General features: G+C 50.3%; 9 protein-coding genes across 9 annotated transcripts; 4 read left to right on the top strand and 5 right to left on the bottom strand.

The window, feature by feature from the left end:
• Positions 1–1198: 1198 nt before the first annotated feature.
• BO97DRAFT_465240 (uncharacterized protein) lies at positions 1199–1788 on the top strand (the record flags this gene model as incomplete). The annotated part of the gene is made up of 2 exons (XM_025699532.1): positions 1199–1304; positions 1401–1788. 2 exons carry the CDS (start codon positions 1199–1201, stop codon positions 1748–1750), a joined length of 456 nt encoding a protein of 151 aa, XP_025553827.1. The 3' UTR covers positions 1751–1788.
• A 2035-nt stretch (positions 1789–3823) lies between these two features.
• On the top strand, positions 3824–5648 carry BO97DRAFT_412480 (uncharacterized protein; the record flags this gene model as incomplete). The annotated part of the gene is made up of 5 exons (XM_025696238.1): positions 3824–3941; positions 4010–4068; positions 4177–4446; positions 4771–4994; positions 5105–5648. 5 exons carry the CDS (start codon positions 3824–3826, stop codon positions 5646–5648), a joined length of 1215 nt encoding a protein of 404 aa, XP_025553826.1.
• An 806-nt stretch (positions 5649–6454) lies between these two features.
• On the top strand, positions 6455–7534 carry BO97DRAFT_465236 (uncharacterized protein; the record flags this gene model as incomplete). The annotated part of the gene is made up of 3 exons (XM_025699531.1): positions 6455–6666; positions 6723–6874; positions 6932–7534. 3 exons carry the CDS (start codon positions 6455–6457, stop codon positions 7429–7431), a joined length of 864 nt encoding a protein of 287 aa, XP_025553825.1. The 3' UTR covers positions 7432–7534.
• Positions 7535–8723: 1189 nt separating this feature from the next.
• On the bottom strand, positions 8724–9707 carry BO97DRAFT_465234 (uncharacterized protein; the record flags this gene model as incomplete). Its single annotated transcript, XM_025699530.1, has 3 exons — positions 8724–9307; positions 9363–9508; positions 9576–9707. The coding sequence occupies 3 exons, from the start codon at positions 9705–9707 to the stop codon at positions 8812–8814; spliced, it is 774 nt and encodes a 257-aa protein (XP_025553824.1). The 3' UTR covers positions 8724–8811.
• A 437-nt stretch (positions 9708–10144) lies between these two features.
• On the bottom strand, positions 10145–11170 carry BO97DRAFT_432837 (uncharacterized protein; the record flags this gene model as incomplete). The annotated part of the gene is made up of 5 exons (XM_025697567.1): positions 10145–10265; positions 10417–10505; positions 10561–10714; positions 10765–10954; positions 11020–11170. 5 exons carry the CDS (start codon positions 11168–11170, stop codon positions 10145–10147), a joined length of 705 nt encoding a protein of 234 aa, XP_025553823.1.
• Positions 11171–12218: 1048 nt separating this feature from the next.
• On the bottom strand, positions 12219–14269 carry BO97DRAFT_386559 (MFS transporter; the record flags this gene model as incomplete). The annotated part of the gene is made up of 7 exons (XM_025693536.1): positions 14150–14269; positions 13930–14090; positions 13446–13859; positions 13254–13383; positions 12946–13191; positions 12837–12884; positions 12219–12787 (listed from the first exon to the last, which is right to left on the bottom strand). Exons 1-7 carry the CDS (start codon positions 14199–14201, stop codon positions 12219–12221), a joined length of 1620 nt encoding a protein of 539 aa, XP_025553822.1. The 5' UTR covers positions 14202–14269.
• A 595-nt stretch (positions 14270–14864) lies between these two features.
• Positions 14865–17396, bottom strand: BO97DRAFT_386555 (Zn(II)2Cys6 transcription factor; the record flags this gene model as incomplete). The annotated part of the gene is made up of 7 exons (XM_025693535.1): positions 14865–15490; positions 15557–15838; positions 15900–16019; positions 16070–16650; positions 16709–16806; positions 16859–17123; positions 17179–17396. The coding sequence occupies 7 exons, from the start codon at positions 17394–17396 to the stop codon at positions 14955–14957; spliced, it is 2100 nt and encodes a 699-aa protein (XP_025553821.1). The 3' UTR covers positions 14865–14954.
• A 1202-nt stretch (positions 17397–18598) lies between these two features.
• On the bottom strand, positions 18599–19090 carry BO97DRAFT_412474 (NAD(P)-binding protein; the record flags this gene model as incomplete). Its single annotated transcript, XM_025696237.1, has 4 exons — positions 18599–18646; positions 18705–18860; positions 18923–19027; positions 19061–19090. 4 exons carry the CDS (start codon positions 19088–19090, stop codon positions 18599–18601), a joined length of 339 nt encoding a protein of 112 aa, XP_025553820.1.
• Positions 19091–20450: 1360 nt separating this feature from the next.
• On the top strand, positions 20451–22394 carry BO97DRAFT_364960 (general substrate transporter; the record flags this gene model as incomplete). Its single annotated transcript, XM_025692561.1, has 5 exons — positions 20451–20574; positions 20624–20763; positions 20820–21005; positions 21061–22059; positions 22138–22394. 5 exons carry the CDS (start codon positions 20451–20453, stop codon positions 22246–22248), a joined length of 1560 nt encoding a protein of 519 aa, XP_025553819.1. The 3' UTR covers positions 22249–22394.
• Positions 22395–22800: the final 406 nt, after the last annotated feature.

Genomic DNA, 22800 nt, shown 5'->3' with positions numbered 1-22800 from the left:
TCGCATCTCAGTTCATTACTGGTGAACAGGATGTTCCGATCGTCGCCACTCCCGACAACATGCAGGGAGGCGAGGCATTCCTGGTGTCGATTCGTTATTGCACTTCTACTTGCGAAGAAGACAAATTGTGGGCACACTTGCAAGGAGATCGTAATCCGTACCCCTTATCAAGCCCAAGCTGTTTCATTCGCTAGTTTATCTGGAGGATGGGGCTTGAGGAAGCGCTTCGCCAATGCTGCGCCGTTTCGAACCTGAGCATGAAGTCTGAATCCCGAGGAATGCAATTCGGACTCTCGGATGCTGAAGACACATCTGTCGCTACGACGGACAGTATGCAAGGTAAGGAGATCGGTTTGGCGGCTATCGAATAGGCATATGTCGAGTTTGAACTCTTGGATGCTGAAGACATACCTGTCGCAACGACGGACAGTATGCAGGGTAGAGAGATCGGTCTGGCGGTTATCGATTCTGTCTATTTCCAAGGACTGGCGGGTTTCGGTGACTAAATCCGGAGTTTCTGAACCCCATACCGCGGCAGGATTGGACATGTCTGATTGCACAATTCACACGACGAGCTTAGAGCATTCTGCCTGCTAAAGTGAAAGATATGCCAGATGCATGAAAGCAGGAAGATGCCTGTCCGAAGCTCAGATGCACCACGCTCCGGAGCATCGACCCCAGACCGCCCGGGTTGCAGATCGTGTTGATCTCTGCTACTGAGCTACATCAAGTGGCCCTCTGCTAAGCTCAGAATCCCCTGGTCATACCAGGACTTCAGGGTGTTCTGGGAAGAACACCTCTACTGCCGGAAAGGCAGTTCGGGACCGCTGCCAAGAAACCACAGAGGAAATGTCGGCATGATTAGAATGGTTGAGACGATGGTTCACACTTTACCCGAGACTGTGAGGACGATGAAAGAGTCCAGCAGGACGAGTTGCACGATTATATGGGGAATCACTTCAAAAAGAAGCTCGCATACCCGGTAGCATTCATGCAGTGGGCTCAGAGCCCGAAAAACATTGTCCGCCCTGGAGCAATTGACTCGAACTTATTAAATTACGTTAGCAATTCAAAAAAGAGAGACAGTTCCAAGAACAGAACAAGCGATAGCCTCCCGTTCACCGATCACGTTGACAGATTCGTGGATAGAGGGAACCAGCATGAGTCAATGAATGCTGACTCGAGCATGCGAAACAAAATGGCCAAGCCTGGTCTCACGGACCTCTGCACTTGCGGCTTTATTTCCAGGTTTTATGAGCAGCCAAAGATAAGGCTGACTCCGTATAACGGCTATACAGCAAGAGGTAAGAGCGAAGCGCGAGATAATTGAAAAGGATTCCAGACTTGCTAGAGATTGGAGATGCGTCGGAAAGTAAGGTTCACTTTCGCATGGTTGGTAGCTGTCGATATATGCAACGTCTCCCGCACCACTGCCTCGGTTCTATGCAGGCAAAGGATCGACTCTAGTCGATTATGTTCTGTCTATCCACAAGAGCTTTCAAGAGCAAGCCGAAACCCGCATCCCGGGAGCCCACCAGATGCGGCAACCTGCAACTTATACAATTTAAAGGGCAACCATAAGCGAGAGGCGAAGTTCCTACAGCTCCGGGGAGTCGAGCTTGAAAACGCTGCGTCGTGTGACGCCTCCAAGGCTGGCAGGGGCCCATGGCGCGAATGCGTCACGATCGACTCGCCCGACCAACTCGTCAGTCGTCGGGCAAAATTCCAAGCGTGCGCCAACTGCTGCTAGGGGTCACTGGAGAACAAGTACTCGTTCAAGAAAAAAAGCGAGAAGAAGAAGGAAGGGGAGGCAGGGGCCGGGCACGGGGGCCGGGGTGACGAGGACCTGGAGGGGGAGATGGTCGGTCGGAATCGGTAACACCATGCCTCTCCGATCGCTAATGGGGGTGGCTTGGATACATGAACTGCTGGTTTTAGTAAGACTTGCGTGGTCAACGGCAACGAAAGAACAGCTTGCATTTTGTTACCTTGGATTAAGTGATCGGGTGCCTCTCTGATCCGCACGCAAAGGTTTCGGTAAGCCCACCTCTCTCTCAATTCATTTCCCTTCACAACTGTCTACATTTTCGGCCAGAGCAAGGTTCATAGAGCACGCGTCTTCGGCGGATGATGTTTGGCTAACTCATGATTCAGTTACATCTTTAATTCAAACAAAAATGTCGGAATACGATTGCCAACAGGAGATAGACTCAGCTATGTACGGCATCAGCAAAAAGATAAAGTTCCTAGCATTGAGGAGATTCTTCCGACGGAAAATACCGTTTTCGAAGCTTCGACAATGAATTCACTTGATTCATCGGTCAAAAATGACTTGAATTCCTGGTCCGGGGATGATATCGTTTTCAAATCTCCGAAATCAATCTTACCTTATGCTGGGTCAAGATTGACTATGTTTCTGGTGGGAAAGGATTCGCTGAGTTCATCTTCGGAAAACCGTTTGTAAGTCCGGTACCAGACACATGAGCCTTCAGAAAACTAACATCATGTGGCCACTTGCTGGTGACTCCAGTCAGGATCGTGTCTGACAAAGTTTCAGATCGAGCGACTGCACACACTATGCGCATAAGAGCGGGAATCCTAGTGTTTCTCCGGGCAACCTTTATAAAACTTGACGGACGGCCGACTGGAACCTTAGTCGACGAGGAGGGTGCCATGCTGCAGAAAGATGTTGTGTGGCATTTCGAAGGCTGCGACGAAACTCAACATGAAGCAATAGCAACCCTCGCCCGGCGGAGATATGCAAGGGCATCCCAGGGGATTAAGAAGGACCATGCAGAGCAGGTCGCGGATTGAAAGACAACAAGAGCAGACCAAGAATGGGAGGCATTCTCCGCTGCACGCCGCCCAGAGCAAAGGGTATCCCCAGCAGCTCGTCCCTTTGTCGAAGCCTAGGAGTGACGCCGCTCAGGTGTTCACTGAAACAGCCGGGAAACAGTCTTATGTGTTGCAAGCTGTCAATGAACATAGCGGCAATTCTGTCGTCATTTATCTTCCTTAGATGCATGAGGAAATGCAGAACTCCAGGTTGAAATTATAGCCAAAACCTTTGGTGTTGATTTCTCACGGAAACGAGTTTGTGCTCTACAGCCAACGCAGGTTACTGGACAAAGGATACCTGTTCTTTCATGCCAACCCACACTTCCAGAGATAGGATGTGTATTTGAGGACCTGTTTCGAGCTATGAGAAACTAGGCCATTCTTGGGCTCATGGCTCGCGTCGAATACACGGTGGAAGCCATCCGACCCAAGCGTAAGGTGGATTTAGACAAGAACATTTGCCGAGTCCTGAACAAATTCGTCATATGCGCGACTCGGCAGGTCTGTTCTTTCTTCTTGTCAGGATGTCAGAGGAAACCCTGCCACACATCCAAAAGTTCACAATGGAAAGAGGGCCAGAAGGTCAAACACAGTGACAGCCTTGTCCCTATAGTACTACCTCTCTCATTTATCGCAGCTATAGAAGCTCAGATCGCAGCAGCTATGGAACAGACCTGAAATTATGGTAGAGAGGTGGAGATCAGACACTTCTCATCTCTCCAGGATCTAGATCCCTGGAAGCCTCCATTATCTCATCTGCTTTTGTTCAAACTCCCTTCACCTTTTTTCCTTCCTTTTCATCTTTTCTGCAGCCTGTAATCCCTTCTTGAATCCTTGTCTCTTATCCTTACACTCACTTTTGTACCCTGAGAACGATATACTTTGATCTCGTTACATGATTCACCATCCGCGCCACCTTCCTGGTCGGCCTCAACATTGGCTCCAAACACCAAGGCGTATCCGCAACATATGCTCTCAGAACACCATGCTGCCTGCGCTCCAGCCGCAGCTCACGCTGATCTGGTCGTTCCCCCCGCGGACTTCGTTTTGTCGCCGGCAGAACGCCCTCAGACATCGATGCCAAGTTTCCCTTCAAGGCAAAAGTAAGAGTTCCTATGTCGGATGGTGCCACACTTGCTAACTCGTGATCATGCTCTATAGCAGGCCCCAGTCTCCGATGTGGTCGTTTCCGAAGTAGTTCGTCCTGTTCCGCAGCCTCCTGTTCCTGCTGTATGTGCTCGATTCTCGGAGATCGAGAACAAAATCTTCATTTAACGTCCTCTACATATGGATGAACGATTATATCAAGATAACTATGATGGCTCTACGCCGACGAAGCTGCAAGGGCCATCAAGAAAGCCGACGAGGCATGTGCAAGGTGCCGTTATCGCCTTCACACGGGGGGACGGAGGGAGCTTGTCCCTTCTCCCCATCTGGGCATTTTGCATGCATTGCCTGCGAACTGCGGTCTCCGAATACGGGGAAGAAGATTCCGAATGGCTGCCCAAATCGGTTGCGTCTGCCATGCGTCCCAAGAAGTTTACGCACGTCAAACGCGCGGGCAATCAATTCGATCCTTACTTCACGGCGCTGATGGCTCTGGACGAAGTCAGGAAGGGGCTTCTTAATACGCGAGGACCAACCAGAAAACAGCTATAATCAGACAGAGAGCGACGAGCATTTACACAAATTGGTATATGGTCTCAAGAAACACGCTGGGGCAGACTCAGACTCAGAAGTCGCAGCCGGCCAGGCAACACAACCAGCAGAAAAGCAAAGAGTCGCAAACGTGGAAGACTTGGAAATCAGCCAGTCTGTTTCATGTCATTGAGTGCTGATCATCATCGTCGAACACTCCCACTCTTCTGTACTGTCAAAGTGAAATTCATGTTCAACAATGATAAATTAATCAGGTGCTAAGTAGTGGGACAGCTAGCGGAGTTGTACCGCAGACTCCAGACGATCTTTCAGATCTGTGAAACTAGTCAATCAACCCCTTGGATCCAGGAAAGCTTTGACTCTCGTGGCTATGACCTTGGGCTATGTCGCCCTTTGGTAGCTATGTATCCCGAATCAGAATCGGCAGCATTCGAGCCTTCCCTTTTTAACCCCGTAATCAAACGACGACTTATCTCTGACAGGGACGCGAGATTCCAGTGAGAATTCTGGAAAGGCTTCTTTAAAGGTCTCGGAACTGAGTGGTATCATTCAACGGCATATCAGCCGCAATCGGACGGCCAGATCGAACATACGCTCCAGACTGTAGGGGCCATGCTCCGCCACGCGTACACTCAGGATCACCGTACGCAGCGGACATCCCATCCCCTCAGAACAATAGCGTGCATAAACGGCGCCCCCTCGACATCTATGAACGCCTCGCCGCACCAGCTGTTATTCAGTTCGGATCTGCATCGGCCGAGTTTATGGGCCCGACGATTGGTGCGGAGACACCGAGACTACAGCGGATGATACTGGCCATCCTGCAAGGACGATTTCTCACAGGCGCGTTCGGCGGAGCATGCGCCAACTGCAAGTGGTCGGATAAAGGCAGTCTGTGCTCCGAACAGGATGAGCTATGGTCGGGCGTACAAGAGGATCGCGGCGATGTGGTTAGACCCCGGGTATTGGCTGGCACAGCGTACAATAATCCTGTCTTCCTAGATGTCGAACAGGTCGTCATCGAGGATGGAATTCCAGAAGGGGAAGATGGGGGCAACCCCGTTGTTTTAGACGCAGACGAGGACTGCGAGGAGGATAAGATGATTTTTGTTGAGATGCCGAATAAAGACGGCCCGATAGTCTTGGACTAAGGTACCTACGTACATTTTAACTGATCTTTTTAGCACCCCAGTTGTACCGGTGATATCAAAAAGAACGGGTACCGTCAAGCACGACCATACATATTGTTTGAGATAACGTCACCTACTTTCCCTGTTATGCCGGCTACTGTATCCCGAGCGGAAGCGCATCACGTCCCCAACGACGGTGGCTCTCAACCGCGTGGAAGGATACACGACAGCAAAGTGACGGAGTTTTCTATTACAGATTATCCTCTACTGCAGCCCTCCGACACCCGCCATGAGTGCTGAACTCCCCCATTATCCAAGCGTCCATCTCCTCGCAGATATCCTTGCTCGGTACGGCCTTTTTTGGATGTCTGACCCTGACGATTATGAGGATCGCCTGGATCCATACAATGTCTTCGTTAAGGACACGGGTCGACCTTGACAGGATCGTTGTTATAGACTCCCTTGATAGGATTATTTGTTATGAATCTCCTTAACAGGATCATTGTTATGGATTCTCTTGACAGGACCGTTATGGATTCCCTGGAGCTTTGAAGAAGTACCGTTGGATCCTTCATCGGGGCTTCTCAGTTCCTGTGACTCAACCTGTCCTTTCATCAACAATCATTCTGAGCTCATCCGGAATCACATTCCGATGACAGCTATGAAAACATCTGCTGCCTGAACTTCCTTCCTCCTTGGCTTCTCTTTCTCCTTCCATCTCATTTTCAACCGACTGCCTCACTCCCGCCTCCCTCGCAGCTCTTTCCCTTTGTGTCTTGAAGTCGTTCCTTGCCAGCCGTCGCCAGACTCAAGTCATCGTCATAACAATGGCTCACCTCCTGCCCCGCGAACTCGAGTCGAACCTCGTTTCCGATATGCTCACCGACGTTCCAACCGCATCCAAGGATCTTCTACTTCAACGCATCAAGAGAGATCTCCGCTTCCATCCTTTCGGCATTATCTACATTGACGTTGATCCTGATATTGCAGAAGTCTTCATCGACCAACTTGAAGTACCTCTCACAGAAGAATCTATCTAGTAAGCTCAGTCGCGCTCACAGTATGGTAGTATTGCAAGACTGACTCGTGATGTAGCATCTCCTACGAGCCGGACACACCAGACTTACTGGTTGTCGGCATGGACACTCCGCTCCTCGATGCTGTTCAGAATTGGTTCACTCAATCCTTCTGCGACTGGGAATTGAGCAAAGATGAACGCGCTAACCTTGTTGTTGGCGCTTCCCGCAGTGAGTTTCTCATGGAATAAGGACTATCTCTGGTGTGGAATTTAACGTCCAGGCCAGCTCACTATACATTCCTCAAACCCTATGACATCTGTTCAAAAAAGCCCTTGCAAACCTTGCATATCAAACGCCAGAAACATCCCGTCCTCGTCGTTCAGACAGGGTGGGAGGAGCAATACTTGCCTCTAAGAACTGACATGTGCGTTTGGTTTGAGGGATGTATCCCAACTCTACGCCATGCCATCCTTGTTGTCTACGAGCGAAAGAGGTCGAACGGTTCCGTCGCTTGCAAGGTAGAGCTGTTTGGTCGATCTCCAGAAATACCGCGCCCGTATGAAATACAATCTTTCACCATAACCCAAGACAAACTTGACGACCGCGTACTGGAAATCACTCTGGCCGATTTGTTCGCAGGGGTGCCCGATACACCACATGATCCCTCCAAGAAGCTTAAGTTGAGCTTGGCCTTGCTGCAAGAATCTACTTCGTCAGTGTTGGAAACTATGGACCCAGACGAGGCAATTGCGAGCTCCTCTAAGAAGCGCAAGCATGCTTCCTAGAACTTTGTACCCACTTGGTCCTCTTGCTTAAGTCATCGTGTTTGAGTGGGCCTTTCCTTATGTCATCTTGTTTGAGTGGTGACTCTTTGCTTTTACATTATCGTGTTTGAGTGGTAACTCTTTGCTTACGTTCTTGTTTTTGAGGAACTCTTTGCATATACTATCACTTTTTGAGTCCAAGTCCAAGTTAGTCTTTGAGATTACTTGGCCATACCATATAATCGGTTGCCTTCCTCCTGAGACATTCATCTTCTTCATCCCATTCCAAAAGTGAGCAAAGGATAGATAGCATGTAGATACACATGCGTAGGGATGCGCGATCAGAGATGTATAACCTCTCCGTATCTCTCCGCTACGCTTCTTCAAGTCCCCGATGCTCCGCTACTATCAGATCCAAATGGCATGAGTGGATTGCCGATAAAGGAGACGCCAGAAACACGTTGCCTCGGAAAATCCGGGGGTTTTTGAAGATAAATGATCTCGCAAGACTGGTCTCAATGCCCACATCAACAAGTACTGTATGTCTGCAATACCAGGTTGAATGTCTTGGTAACAGATACCGTGAGGACTCAGTAGAGAGTTATTGATGGAGGCGTGAAGACTCATGGATTCTGCCTGCATCTATCTTTCTATCTACACTTAATTCCATTGAGAACGATCTCACCGTTAAGACCAACGTGTTCCACCTGCTGTTCCCCTGCAGAATTCGCTCATTCTTCCACCATTGCAACCTCTGTAGCCAACTCCATTCCAGCTTCCTCAAACGCACCGACATAATACGCGAAACTGCGGTTGGGAAAGAAACGATTGTAGACAACATTTGCAATGCAAACGCGCCCGTACACCCAGCACCTCTGCAAGCGACCTCCGGGCGTGACTATTTCCACCAGAAAGCAAGGTGCGGCGAGAGAGGCGTTGGAGGGTATGGGGCTTGTGGAGGCGACTCAGTCCTGAACGTAGGTTATTGTAGGAAGTGGGTTGCTGGGCTAGTGAGGGCTTCTAGTGAGATACTCGCTTTGGTTTCTGGTTTTTTCCCTATATATTGACAATCAATGAGCATATCTACGGGATACTATTGACGTGCCTTGAATGTTTCTACTAGTCCCGCCGTAGCCACTAAAACTTGTAGACAGCATCGCCAACCCGCTTCAACTTCTAATTTCTGGACCTAAAGCAATGAAAGGTGGAAATTAAGGATGTCAACCATACTACGCTTCACCAGTTGAACTTATTAGCACTCCACTTTCTTTGTAACCCCTTAATATACCTAAAATCGACAATATGATAAGTCCATGCCTTCATAATACTCTTCAAGCATATCCACTTTGTCAAGAGAAATATCCCCTTTGTAGTCGTATTCCACAAATAAAAGACAGACAATCACAGGATAACAGCCCCAGCAAGCGCCACAGCAGCGACGCCTGCCACCACCACAGCCTCACCAGTAACAAGCGGCCCGACCCCTTCACTCCTCGACGAAGACACTGTATGGGTCGAAGTCGCATGCTCCGCATCATCCAATGTACTGCTATGAGTAACACTAGATGCCTCACTAGCCTCGGTCGACGAGATATGGTTCTTTGAGCTCGCAGTGGAAGTAGAATTACCCGCCGTGTGGGACAAGGTCACGGTAGCCGTCGGATGAGAGGAACTGAGCAAAGTGTAGACCATGTCCGTTGTAGGCGTCACTGAGCCCCCGGTGATGGTGACCGGGGCCCGGAGCTCAGCCACATCGTTCGTGACCATAGTGTATGTCGCCGATTGCTCGCCATAGCCCGAGGCATCACGCTGGGTGACGGCTTTATATGTTACGGACCGGGTGCAGGTCACGATGGGCGGATCGTTGAATGCACATAGCATGGATCCATAGTTAGTGCTGCCCGGAAAGTCAGTCGATTTGTAGACACCTCATTGGAATGATGACGACCTACACAGTTTCGAAATCGAAGGACCTGATGACTTGTGTGGTATAGGGCTGGGCGATGACGGTCAGGCCTGCGCCCAAGTCGCATGAATTGGAGCGTTCCTCTGTGGCTTTGGGTGGGCAGTTGACGCTGTAAGTGGTCTCGACGGCGTTCTGTTGAAGGACCTTAGTATATCTATATCGACAGAACAAGTCATCATAGCCATTGAAGAAGATTCACATTATCCACAACCGAAGCCACGTATTCTGGGCTTCGATCACCACCGAATTCTCCGAGAAACATATCCATCACGGTAGTTTGGCTCGCAATAACCTCAGCGAGGAGCAGAAGGAGAAGCGGTTTGAGCATCATTGTCGCAGTCCGTAAATGCCAATCGAAGTAAGTTGAGAGTGAAATCGACGAAGATAGGTTGATAGGTTGAATGAGATATGGGGGACAGATGGCGAAAAGAAGAGATTGATGGGAGAAGAGATTAATGGCGAGAAGACGTGGGCAGAAGATGAAAGAAGACTTGAGACGCGGATGCACCCAGACCCGGCAGTGTCACCAGCCAGTCCCCAGTCCTTGTCCACGCCTTCTGAAATGAGCAGCAAGGCAAACACTTTCAAACATCAGCTAAGATGGGCTGAGCATCTCTTCGAATAAGGCAGATAAATCACTCAATCCATAACGCTTTTAAGTCCTTATCCGACTATAACTATTAGCTTTGGTAACTAAGTAAGATACTAACTAGCATTATATACATATATATAAAAGCCATGCCCAATAGTCTCTTCCTCAGCCCTCAGTCAGAATTGAGCAGTCTTGTTGGCCGGAACTGCCGAGTATAGTTGTTGTCCGTCTTTCTTGAAGCCAGTGATGACGGCCTGTCCTTCATCGCTGATAGCCCACTGGGTGAAACTCCGCCATCTTGGCATTGGTGGCTTTCCTGCCAATCGAAACGTGGACTGAGTTGAGCAAAGGATCGCTGGCGTCGCCCGTCGCGGCCTTGTAGATGGTCGTCTGGTTCTAAAGATCCTCCGAGATGGTGAGGAAGGTGCCGCGATCCGTGATGGTGTACTCCTCGAGAAGGATAGCGGCCGTCAACGCCTGAACGGGATAGACGATATACTGGTGGTACCACGTGGAGTATGCAGTCGCCCACGGAACCTAGCAGCCGGGAGATGGGTATCGGTGAAACAACACTGGAGTTAACGCAACCTACTTGTCCAATGCCGATCCAGAGGTCGGATTCCTTGATGTTGGTGGCAGACTTGTCATACCGGGACAGGAACCTGGTCGGAACAGTGGCGTTGTCGGTCTCTGCCGCGGAGTAGAGACCAGAGAACATGGTCAAGATGTCGGTTTGTTCAAGTGAGCTGGGTTGGAGTGAGGCCCAACGAGCATGAAATGGTTCCTCCAGGCATACCAGGCAGGATCTTTGGCCACACCCTGCTGGATGGCAATCGACTCTGCGGCGGGAGTATAGGTGATGCCAATGTTCACAGTATCATCTTTCAGGTAGTTGATGGACTCCGTCGTGTCACTCTTGTACCAGGCGACCTTGAAGGGGGTGGATCCGTTCTTCACGCTCGACTTGATGAAGGCGTCCGCCAGGGCTGTAGCGGGTAGAGAGTCAGTCGCTAAGAGAACTCGCAGGCGGCATCTGTGAGAATCGACTGACCTTCGATAAATCCACTCTGCCCAGCGCCACCATTACCAATGCGAAGCTTGACATTGTTAGCAGAGCTGTAGCCTCCATTGTACACTGCCGCTGGGTCAACCGCGACTGCGGAGGCGGCCAGGGCTCCGAGTAGCAAACCAGAGTGGAACATCGTGAGCGATTGAGGGTCCCGCAACAAGAATTTAAAGCTTACCGTCTTCAGGAACAAGTGAAGTGTGACGCACTGATCTACTTAAACCTTTACAGACCGAGTAAACCATTGCATGCGTCCTGAGAATTCTCACATCGGATCGAAGCCCTGAACATTGTTAGGCAGGAAATGACGAGACTCTCATTCCGCTCCAGTCAAGTTCGAATCTTGTATGTGTTTGCTCCTTCTTGGCGAACTGCGGCTGAGCCTACGAGTTGGACTCGCATATTTCCGGGTAAACGAGATACGCGATGTCATGAACAAACATTGTCAATCTTGATCCTGAAGCCATGACTAATGGAGGTCAATCACGCTTTGAGGCATGCTTCACGGACGGGAACCAGCTCCAAAGGGACACCTGGAGTGTGTCAAGTTGGCGTTATTTTCCGTCGACCATCTGCAGAGTCTCGACATTATCCGATCTCGCTGCAGCGCACGGCGCACGGATGCAAGTGTCTCGTGCCAAGAGCGCTTTCTAGCCTTGAGGTTCACCTCGAGCGCACTCCGTACAAAGTCGACAAGCTCATGCAGGGGCGGTCAACCACGATTATGCAGGCCTCTAGCGACATGTTTCGATAATGACAAGTGCTAGATCAGTATACAATGAGGAAAGAGTTCAGAAAAAGGGCACCGGCAGACGAGTTTGGGATTGGAAGCGAAGACCGAGGGGAGCAGAAGTAGTTCAGGCGAACTGCCAATCGATCGGGAGGAATCCGGATCCGCGCTAAGCTCCTTTGAGGCATTCCTTCTCTTGGGGTCAACACCAAGGACCGACCAGATTACTAACTAGTCAGTTACCCTACAAACTTATTGTTCTTTGATTGAGACGTTAAACAAGCATTTTGGCAATATATTGGGTTTGACTAAGTCGTCGACAGTCACGCACGACTCACCGCATTCATTCCGACGCCTCCCCATCTTTTCTCATTAAGCATTACTCTATCGCTCGGATCCCCATCTAAGCTTCGTAACATCATGAAAACATCGAGCCCCCTAAACCCCCAAGACCTTAGACCTCCTCTGGGGTTGCGGGTCTAGTCACCATCGCCTCCTCCTTCCTTCTCCTTTCATCTTCCATCAGCCGCTGACAGAACGGGCTCTTTCTCCTAATCCACTCTCCAGCATAGATAAACATTATAGGGATAGGGATACACGCCAAACTAGCGAAGCCCAGAATCGAGGTCGCCCACCCCACACTCAGCGCGGAGTACATGGGATCGGCCGCCAGCGGAAACACCGCACCAAGAATACTTCGGGTGATAAGCGATGCAGACAGTGCGCTCGCGGAGTAGACCTTATACGCATCCGTGACGTACGTCAACAGTGAAATGAAAATGATCTGGTATCCGACGCCAAACATGAGGCCGGAGAGAACGGGAACCAGCCAGTAGACGCTGCGGTTTGCGGTCCAGGCGAGCCAGAACAGACTGATCGTGAGGCAAGGGCCGCCGATGAGGCATATAGGAAGTCGCTGGTATTCCGGAATGCTGGTCCACTTCTTGCCTTGAGCCTTGGCTTTTTCGTAGAAGACATCGTAGTAAAGAGAGATGAGACCTGATGACGCCGCGCCAATGCCAACTAGATATGTTAGCAAGGTAAAGAACGGAAGGAGTCGCGGAGTTCGTACTGGGTAAAAAGCAGAGTGAAGTCTGCTGAATGTTGAAGCCATAAGTTCCTGCATCGCTTTGTCAGTGGTGAGCTCGTTGGGTGAAAGAGGCTGTTTCAGTGTGCTTTACCTTGGAAAATGATGGGGTATGCTGCGAAGCAAAAGAAAATGAGCGCATAAGCAAATGAGATATACAGAGCACTGAAGAGAATAATAGGCTCGAAGATAACCATTGTGATAGGTCTGGTGAAGATCTCGACGAGACTGGTGTTCACTTCCGCTTTTTTCAGGTCAAGCTGCGAAATATAGGTCTGTGTCGTAAACGTGTTGTTCAGCTCCTTCACTTTATGCTTGAGGATAACTCGCGCAAAGGTTTCTGTCCAGGTAGCGATTAGCATATACTAATCTGTCGGCAGGACGTCTCTAAGAGACACATACCAGGAAGACAGAGCCCAATAATCCAACAGCATCCAGCTAGGATTAGATCGATGCGAAATGCCCAGCGCCAGCCGTACTGTGCGCTGCAACCGGACATGATCGGCCCCACAATTGGTCCGAAGCTTGCAGCCTATGACCCCGAGTTAATTCGCGTCCACTTACGCCCTGCAAGGGGGTGCCTCATCAACATACAGACATATAAAAGGTCATCACCCGGCCGCGGTCCCGTGTGTTCGAGAACATATCCGCATATAGGCCACCAACAACAGTCTGGGGTGCAGCACCCATTACGCCGCATATGAATCGAAAAACCAATAATGAGGACCAGTTCGGAGCAAAAGCACAGGCAAGTGTCGCCAGAACAAAGACCGTAAAGCTTCCGAGTAGAACGGGCCTCCTTCCAACCGTTTCACTCAACGGGCTGAACCCCAAAGGACCGACAACATATCCGATGAGGAAGACTCCTGTTGGTAGAACCTTCTGTGAGCCACCCTGGATGCCAAAATCTTCCATGATGTATGGTACAACATTGCTGGGCAAAGAGGAGGATATGCCGGAGTTCAAAACAAGAAACAGTGCAGCAAGAACTATATATGTCTTCTTGGTCTTGTGGGAGAATAATACATGTCAGCTAGAGTGCCAGGTTACTGCGAAGCATCACCCGAAAATGACTTACTCGGCTCCAATTGGTTGGGTGTGCTATCGAGTTATGATCAAAGTCAACCACAATTTGGTCGTCCATCAACTTGGTCAGCTGATATCCTTCTACAACCCTGGCATTCGGAATTTCCGACAGACTGGATAGCGCTCGATTGTTATGGGAAAATTGTTTGTCATCTGGTAGGTCGTGTGAGGAGTGAGCTAGGCTAGGCTAGGCTAGGACAATGAGTACCTACCTGCAGCATTGGATATGGGTATAGACCCCTCTGTTGGTGAATTTGAAGTCATCCTTTCCGTGGAATAAGGGTAATGCTATGCTAAAAACAAACTGAACGATATATGTGATCGGACCCTTGTATATCTTCATTTCTTCGGCCATTGCGGATAACGATCGTTATATAGTGTTCCTGAAAGGTGGAATCCCTCAGTAATGAGGTATCAGTGAGTCATGGTCACAACGAATCCCTGCAAAGCTTTGATGCATTTGATGGAGCTCTGAGTTTGGAGTATATCGTGAGGGCCCAATGGTTGACCTTGTTTGTTCGGCTCTTGTCAATCGCCAGACCGGGGCCGGACCGGCCCCGGTGCAGCGGGATGCCCGCAGAACGGCCCCGACCTGGAGCCGGTCAACAAGTTTGATGTTGGCAACGCAGTCTAGAACCTCTCGAACTCAGAAATTTCCAGCGATGTGCGATGGATCACGTTTGAGATCCACTTCAAGAGACGATCACCGGACATCAAGGCACTTATGCAGTGATTCCCAAACACGGTCTACAGTATTGGCCGGGGATTCGACTTATGGCCCGGTTATGGAGTCCACCGCACATTGTCGTAGAGCTAACCATATCGTATCATCCTTGAGTTTCGGTCGACATACAGGCTGTGTATGTAAAGTTGGTCACCGCAACAAGTGTGGCCTCCACAAGCGTGGTAAAATACACCTGTCTTGGTGCGCACGGAACCAGTTTTTCATACATACATGGCATTCCCCTGACGTGAGAGATGTATTGCTGACTATGTCAAGATACTCAAAGATCTCGGTTACTGCGGCATCGAGGGCATTGCAGGGAGGAAGTCGAATATGTCGTTTTGTTCTTCTTCGAACAGACCAAACGAGTCTGCAATTGGGTGACATAAATTCCAATTCGGAGCTTCCATTGGTCCTGGTGGCCGGAGTGGGAACTGCCTGGGAGGGGCGGGTCTGTCGGTATTGGGCATCGAAAGCAGGTCTGTATCTTTGACCCCTTGGTGCATTGTCTCCGTGGCTCCATAGCCGGATTGCTCTGACAATGCGGATAAGGTCGAGATTGGTACTTTACCACCGTCTAGTTCCTTGGCCAAAGAAGGATGCGCGTCTGCACAGCGGGAACCATCAGGAACCTGAAAGCAGCTTTCTTCCTGTCCACGCTGGCTGGCGACAAGCGCGCGACCATAATTCACGAAGATTGACACGGTTCGGTGAATATCCGGGTACGGGGGTTGTTTGAGGAGGTCACATATGAGTTGTGCTCTTTCAAGGAGCAGGTCCTGGTCAATCAAGTCCGGGCGCCATCTTGCAATCCGTAACGCAAACGTTGCTGTATGGGGTCAGATGCTTGGTGTCACTGTGCACGACAGGGATAATGGCTGTTGGAACAACTCACTGACAAATGCAATGGTCAAAGCTGGGTACGTCGGAGTCCACGACAATTGACAACGGTATGATGTTTCCGAAATGATCAAACCTAATTGGTCCATGATTGCTGAAGCAAGCGAGCGCCATAGATGGGACACATCCGGATCATCTACGTCTGAGTCTGATTCTGTGCTGCCGCACTGTAGCTTCTGGATTCGCGCCAACGACGCGCAGACTGCGAATATTCGAGCATAATTATGCATCAACTTGAGACTGCAGCGTTGAAACGCACCTGCATGAAATCCGTTGTCTTCACAAGAAGATTTGTTAGCAAGCAAAACCATGTGTATTTGCGAAGGGCCTCTGCGTACTGTTATGGATCTCATCCCAGTTATTCCACCATGCCTCAAACCTTGCCATGGCAGCTGGGAGTTCAACGCCAACTATGTCGCGAATGGTCTTTGAGTTCTCGACGATAATGCGGAATTGGCCTAGCAAGATTAGAGACCTCAGGCCAAGAAATGGTCAAATTCCAACCTACTCCGAAGCTGATGGATCTCGATGATAGATACTGTGCGCATATCGTAAGGCAATGACAGCGGGTAATCGAGAAACTTGCGTAGTTTCGTAGTATCGACAGCGTCAATCCTTGACTTCCGACCTGTCCCAGATGCGACATCCAGTTCGAGTGTGAAGCTGATCAGCCATGCTCTTGTCTGCCACACCAGCTTCCGTTCTTCAAGAGTAGCGGAGAGAGCACTTCGGGGGACGTTTTGCTGTGAAAGCAAGGTATCAAGAGATTTCTCGAGACCAGAGTCAAGTGCAGTGCGTAGAATAAGAGCTGTCGAGAACCAGGTTTTTTCTGAGTAGGCCGCAAGCAAGACCATTCCTTGAACCGTTTCAACTTTTGTAGGTCGTTCAAAGAAGCTGTCTTCGGCCAGTCTCTGCGCTTCATCTTGTAATACTCGCTGCAAATGCGTGTTACTTCTTAGGTCGATGACTGCCCGACTTGCTATATAGATCATGACCGAGAAGCAAAAGAGCGAGCGCGATCGGATGGAATCGAAGGTGTCTCGGATGGGATCAAACAATGCGAGGAAGTTTTTACTGCCGTTGAAGAAGCTGAATCCGCAGATGAGCGGTGTTTTCCGAGCATTTGGGTGAATTTTTCAGGACCTACCGTTCATACATGGACCGCGCCTGCTCCTCACTGATGATGCCTCGAGCAATGATGTCGCTCCTGAGGTCGGCCTTGTTCGGACTGTCCATAAAGATCTGCTAGCATCTCAGCAACCTGGGCTCAGTGCGGTGACGGATGGTAGCCGCTTACACTGCTAGACCCTAGTAGGTTGACGGACATGGAGTGCATGACTGAGACCGGGGCAATCATGTCGTTGGGACTCAGCTGCTGCCTGTCTTGACCGTGCTGCTCGGAGGTTCCTGGTGAACGTAGCTCGGTAGGCTCCGGTAAAGAGTCGAGAGAGCTATCCAGTGGGTTCTCCTGAGCACCGGGGCCGGGCGAGTATTCCTGTTCTCTGGTTGAGGGTGTTTCGAAACCGGTCGGTTCATTCCACGGAGATCGTGCTATCTGTCGTCTATGAATCTTGTCAGCCCATTATACTGCATCGGATAATTATCTAAAGAACCTACCGAGAGGGCCTTGGAGAAATGTGGCGCTGACTGCGCCGTCTTCCATCCACGATGGGATCGAGAATACAGTCGCGACCAGCACTGCGGCAACGCGCACAGGGGACTTGACTGCGTGCATCGCAGCGCATCTTTTGTTTTCTGCACCAACGACATGCCTTGAAAAAGCGTGGAGGAACATTTCCCGAGCGGAAGCGTAATTCCGAGATCCTCTCACTCATGGTGGTGATTGTTGTCGCGACCGTCCTCCGATCGATGGTTTGCGGGGAAAGTTGAATGTGGAGAGCAAATTACGGGGCGGCTTTTTGGGGGTTTTGGGCGGAATTGCGCCTACTCTTTTTCCCGAAGCAGAGCGGGGATCAACAACTGCCTGGATTGATGTTTATCTCTGATGTTCATGGAGCCCATCTAGTCACCCCCCAGATTCGGACTCGACAATAAATTCCCATGCTGATGAGTTCGCGAAAGTGATCGGTGAATCGTGGATATCTCACTACTAGAACATGTTCTAGCTTTCTGCCACTACATACGACAGGCAGCCTCAAGCTTGGGGTTCACGATTCACTGCGATGAGATAAGATCCAAACACACATTCTCTCTCAGAAATCTCAGATTAATGGATAGATTGATAAGTATGTACACAGAACTTAATCTCTGAATGCCAAGATGCGGAGAGAATGTGGTTTCATGATGTCATCCCGACCCCTTTGCTTCAGTTGCGCGCAAGTTATGCTGATTCGGAACGTATCACCATCGAGTGCCGTTATCTTGTCGATGAGCAAACAAGGAAGTCAGCTCCAAAGCCGCTGCATAACATACCGGTTCCCTCTGTCACTTCTGTCACAAACCAAGCACCGTCCTCAAGATGACAAACAACGACATTAGACCCTTCCAGGTGGATATTCACCCGAAGAAGTACAGCGCTTCAAACGCAACCTACAAGAAACTCGTCTTCCAGGACTGCCTTGCACGTTACCGCCCCAAGACGGCTAGGCTTTTGCTGATGGGAGTGGCCCCCTCGCTCGCGATGGACACTTGAAGACATGGTCGACGACTGGGCGGAGAATCATATTGGGTATGCACTTTATATGCAGACTAGAATACGATAACTTTCCCCTGCCGCTTTCAGCTAGCTCCTACACAATCGACCGATAAGGAAGATCACAGCCACATACAAGCAATCTCGCCCTAAACGGCAACCCAATGGGCATTTTCGTGTGGGTCGAGGAGAAATTCAACGAAGCTGCCGACTCGCAGAACGCAATGATGGCGGGTACGTTGCTGCCCTGGAACATTCGGCGGGATTCGTGAAGGACTTGCGCAAGTTGACGGCGAAGGAGTGGAAGAGGGGATAAAGATCAAATGGCGTTCAGCACGGCGGGCGTCACGAACATCCAGCCGTTGATGTTGATGTTGTTCATTGTCAGGATGTCGGGAATGCGCGCGCGGGCGCGCCTAGGGTGAGGTCGGCCTAGTCTTGGGTCTTATCATTCTCTTAAGGGTTGGATGATATAACGGGGGGAAAGTACATTGTTGATCAGAATGTCGATTTGCCCGAGCGCCTTGGTGCTGGATTGCACGGTTGCGTTGACGGCTTCGTAAGATTGGTTGTCGACTGCTTCGCGGATTATCCTCGAACTGGGGTGTTGTTCTTGGATCTCTACCGCAAGAGCTTGCACTTTATCCTGGTGATGGCAAAGTGTGATATCTTTGAATTGTGTTGGGGGCTGGTGGAGGAGCGGCTCACTCCGGAGCGGGCAAATAGAATCAGATAAGTTGCACCCTGCTGTGCGACGGAGTTGGCGATGGCCTCGCCGAAACCCATCGAGGCGCCGGTCTGCGGCTGTACTAGCTTGGATCATGGCAATGTACAGTGATCACGCACGATAAGAACATTGAGTCCTTGCAGAGACATGTTGAAGACGATTCCACAAGATCGTGTTTTCACTCAACAAAACTCTGAACCGTGATGGAGTCGAGGCTTGAGACATCTGGGGATATCATATCTCCACGGAGAGTGACAGAGAGTGTGGGATGTCATAGTATATACACTTTCAGGGTCGCGATGTCTAATCAACCAAAGCTTCACTATCGGCCATTGGTGGTCACGAGCCATGAAACATCGGGGTCTCGATTGTGTATTGCGATATACTCTTCGTTCCATAGTAATGGCATTTCTTCATCCTCTGCATGCTGATAAGGCTCCATGGATAAGTTCTTGTTCGGTCTCCTCGTCGAAACCAGTATGGTCAATCACACTTCACAGATCTTTCATGGTGAATTTTACTTCTATGTGTCTTCTACGGTAGTTTTCGTGGTCGACCAGGGTTTCATGAAAACGAGACGGAGTATCGAGGTGCCGTAGGAATCTCCGTTCTCTGTTCATTGTGCCGTAAAACAGACCTTTGGTATCATATGTAACACGGTGTAACACGCAATTGGATGAACCAGGGAGCAGACGTATCTCCCGAGCGAGAGTACTGGGATAAAGGATGACCATTCATGTACTAATCCTCAGAGGTCGATCACAAATATAAGGATTTCTCGGATATCAAAAGGTGTGCACATTCATTCAAGTCGGCTCCCCGACATTCTTGAAACCAGGAGAGGCTTCAAGACGGCGAGCTTCGGGGAACTAGAGCAGCAGATGCAGTTAGCTCAAAATGCAGCAGCCAAGTATTGGAATGAGACTAAAAGGGCGTCTCGAGTCAAGAAGACCGAGACCCTGAGCCCCTAGCATATATCGGTCGAGAATCACACACACATGGAGATCGGGATTTGTTCTGGCTGCATATGCGCTGCTACTAAAAGACTGCGATGCAACCTGGGCTGCAACATGGTAGCCGACTAATCCGAGCCTGGCAGTAGGTCTCGAAAGCCTGGAGTGGCTGGTTTACCCTGTGCACCACCGAATCCTGGCATAGCAATCATCCTGACTGCTATGCATAAACCTTCACCCGTCGACTGGAAAGAATGTTGGAAAGCTAAATCTCATGCGTTGAAGGACAGACGGGTAGGGAATTTCTTATCACCCACGATGAAGCTACCTGCAGACTGACAGAGCTTCTGCAAGGAAAACCGGCGACACTTGTAGGCGAGGGACAGCTCCTTGCCTGGGACACATGAGATACAGTCATGAGATATTTTCGTCGCGCTACATCGGTGCGCCATTTATGCCAAGGATATTTGCGCCCCTGGAAAGGGATACATTGTATATATTGCGCGCGAGTGAACCATATCCGGAGTCTCAGAAGGGAGAAGATCGAAGAGCAACCATGGGGCTCATTGCAGAAACAAGCCACGCTCTGAAGGAGCCTTCAAAATGGTCCATCAACTCATTTCTGTTGATGAATACGATCGTCTTCGCGTTGGCAGGGATCTGTAAGGGGTTCGACGAAGGTGAGAGAACAAGGTCCACCATCTATATCTCAACCCTCTAACCCCTCAGCGAACATCGCATGTCTTGTCGTGCAGTCGCAATTTCGCGTGGCGTTCGGGGTCGATGAACAATCACCGGATGAATATGCCGACACGAAAGGATGGATTGTATCGATTTTTACCGCTGGGGCGATCTTCGGCTGCCTAGCAGTGAGCCGACCTCCTTCCGTCCACGAGCGACTGACTCATTGACGAGTTTCACCTAGTGCTTGCCAGTTAATGATCGCCTCGGGCGGAGGTGGAGTTTGCGGGTATCAACATTGATCTATGCAGCAGGTGTTGTGGGACAGGGCCTCAGCCGTGGGAATCTGTCGGCCTTCTACGCGTCGAGATTCATCGCTGGGTTCGGTAGTGGAGGCATCACCGTGGTTCCGGCCATGTACATTTCAGAGGTAGCGGATTCTGTTTTACCGTATCCTGGAAAGCGCGGGCTCATCCGATTAATAGATTGCACCCAAGCGAATCCGAGGACTTCTTGCGATCCAGTACTCCACTTGCCAACAGCTGGGGACTGTGTTCGGCTTCTTCTTCAACTATGGCATCACCAAGGCATACGCGGGACATGATCGGCAGTGGATGCTTCCTACACTTCTTCAATTAGTGCCTGCCATGATCTGGGGGTTCGGGACGTTTCTCTGTGTGGAATCTCCTCGTTGGTTACTCTACGTTGGTCGGCGAGCACAAGCCATCGCCACGGTATCCCGACTCCGCGGCTTGCCGGATGGCCATACGGAGGTGATGGCTGACATCCAGATCATGGAGTCACAGATTCTGTACGAGCGGGAGGCTGTTGTGGGATCGACGCAGTGGGATCTGGTGAAGGAGCTGTTAATTCCCATAGAAAACCGCCGGCGGTTTCTGCTTGTCTTCATGAGCCACCTATTTTCTCAATGGTCCGGGGCAAGCGCCATCACTCAGTATCTCCCGACGATCTTCGGTTACTTGAATATCCCGGACGAAACGGCGTCGCTAGCGACCGGTCTCTATGCCGTGGTCAAGTTCATCAGCTGCCTGATATTCTCGTTACTGGTGATTGATTTCATCGGGCGGCGGAGGTCTCTGATGACAGGCATTACCCTGCAGATCACCACCTTGGTCTATTTGGCATGCTACCTGGGCATTGCAAGCACAATGACCGCCGCGCACATCGCTGAGACTCCCAGCGTGTCACAGGCCTCGACGGCGGCGGTGGCCGCGATATTCATCCACGGGGTGGGCTGGAACATCGGGTGGTATGGCATGCCGTATCTTATCGGGGCAGAGGTGTATCCGATCCGCATCCGATCGCTGGCTGTCTCGATGGGCATGGCCTTTCACTGGGCCTTCTTCTTCGGATGTTCCCGGGCGACTCCTGATATGCTGGAGGTGATGCAACAATGGGGCGCATTTGCCTTTTTCGCCTGCATGTGCTTTCTTTCCTTAATTTATGTGTTCTTTGCGATGCCGGTACGTGTCTTCCTATGGTGGTTGTGGTTGTGTTGTCTCTACCAATTGCACGCGGGTGGAGTTGCTGACTTCCCTCAGGACACGACTGGACGGTCTCTGGAATCCCTGGACGGGTTATTTCAACGGCCCTGGTATACAGTTTACCAAGTGGCATATGCCAAAAATGACAACATGGGCAGTGTGGCGTAAAAGTGGTAGAGTTGGCAGGGAGAGGGTGAGAGGGGCGCCAGGCTGGTCTGGTCTGCTTCCTGTTTCCGTGTATATCCGGTTTGTAAGCACGATAGTGAATTTGACTAGTAGAAATAGAAAAAGACACGAGATCAGATGTTCTTATCAAGACATGTTATGGTCCTTTCATGATGATGATTAACCTCTGGCCAAGCAGTCGTCAAGATTAACCGTTCTGATGCGACGCTGGGCTGTAACCACCCACGGGTCCAATCTTCTGATATCGGATGAGGGGGAAAGAGTCGATTGGCGGAGGGAAGAAAAGAAGGGGGTGGTGGCTGTGGCGGCCATGTGTTTGGTACAGTAGGGTTTTTTTAAATGGTTGCCGTTGCCAAGGAAGCAATTACGCATTGTGCCTGATATTAACTGGAGAACACCCTGACGTTCGATTATCACTCTGCTTGACTCCGTTCTCTCCACACTTTCCGATCGAGCTCATGGTGGAGAACGTACTCAGTTTGAGAATGATGAACTTATGAGGCCAGTCATCTACGAGTATTACTCAGTATACTC

The sequence above is a fragment of the Aspergillus homomorphus genome (genome assembly GCF_003184865.1).
Source record: "Aspergillus homomorphus CBS 101889 unplaced genomic scaffold BO97scaffold_8, whole genome shotgun sequence".
In the NCBI taxonomy this organism is placed as follows: Eukaryota; Fungi; Ascomycota; class Eurotiomycetes; order Eurotiales; family Aspergillaceae; genus Aspergillus; species Aspergillus homomorphus.
This window is presented reverse-complemented; position numbering and strand designations above follow the sequence as displayed.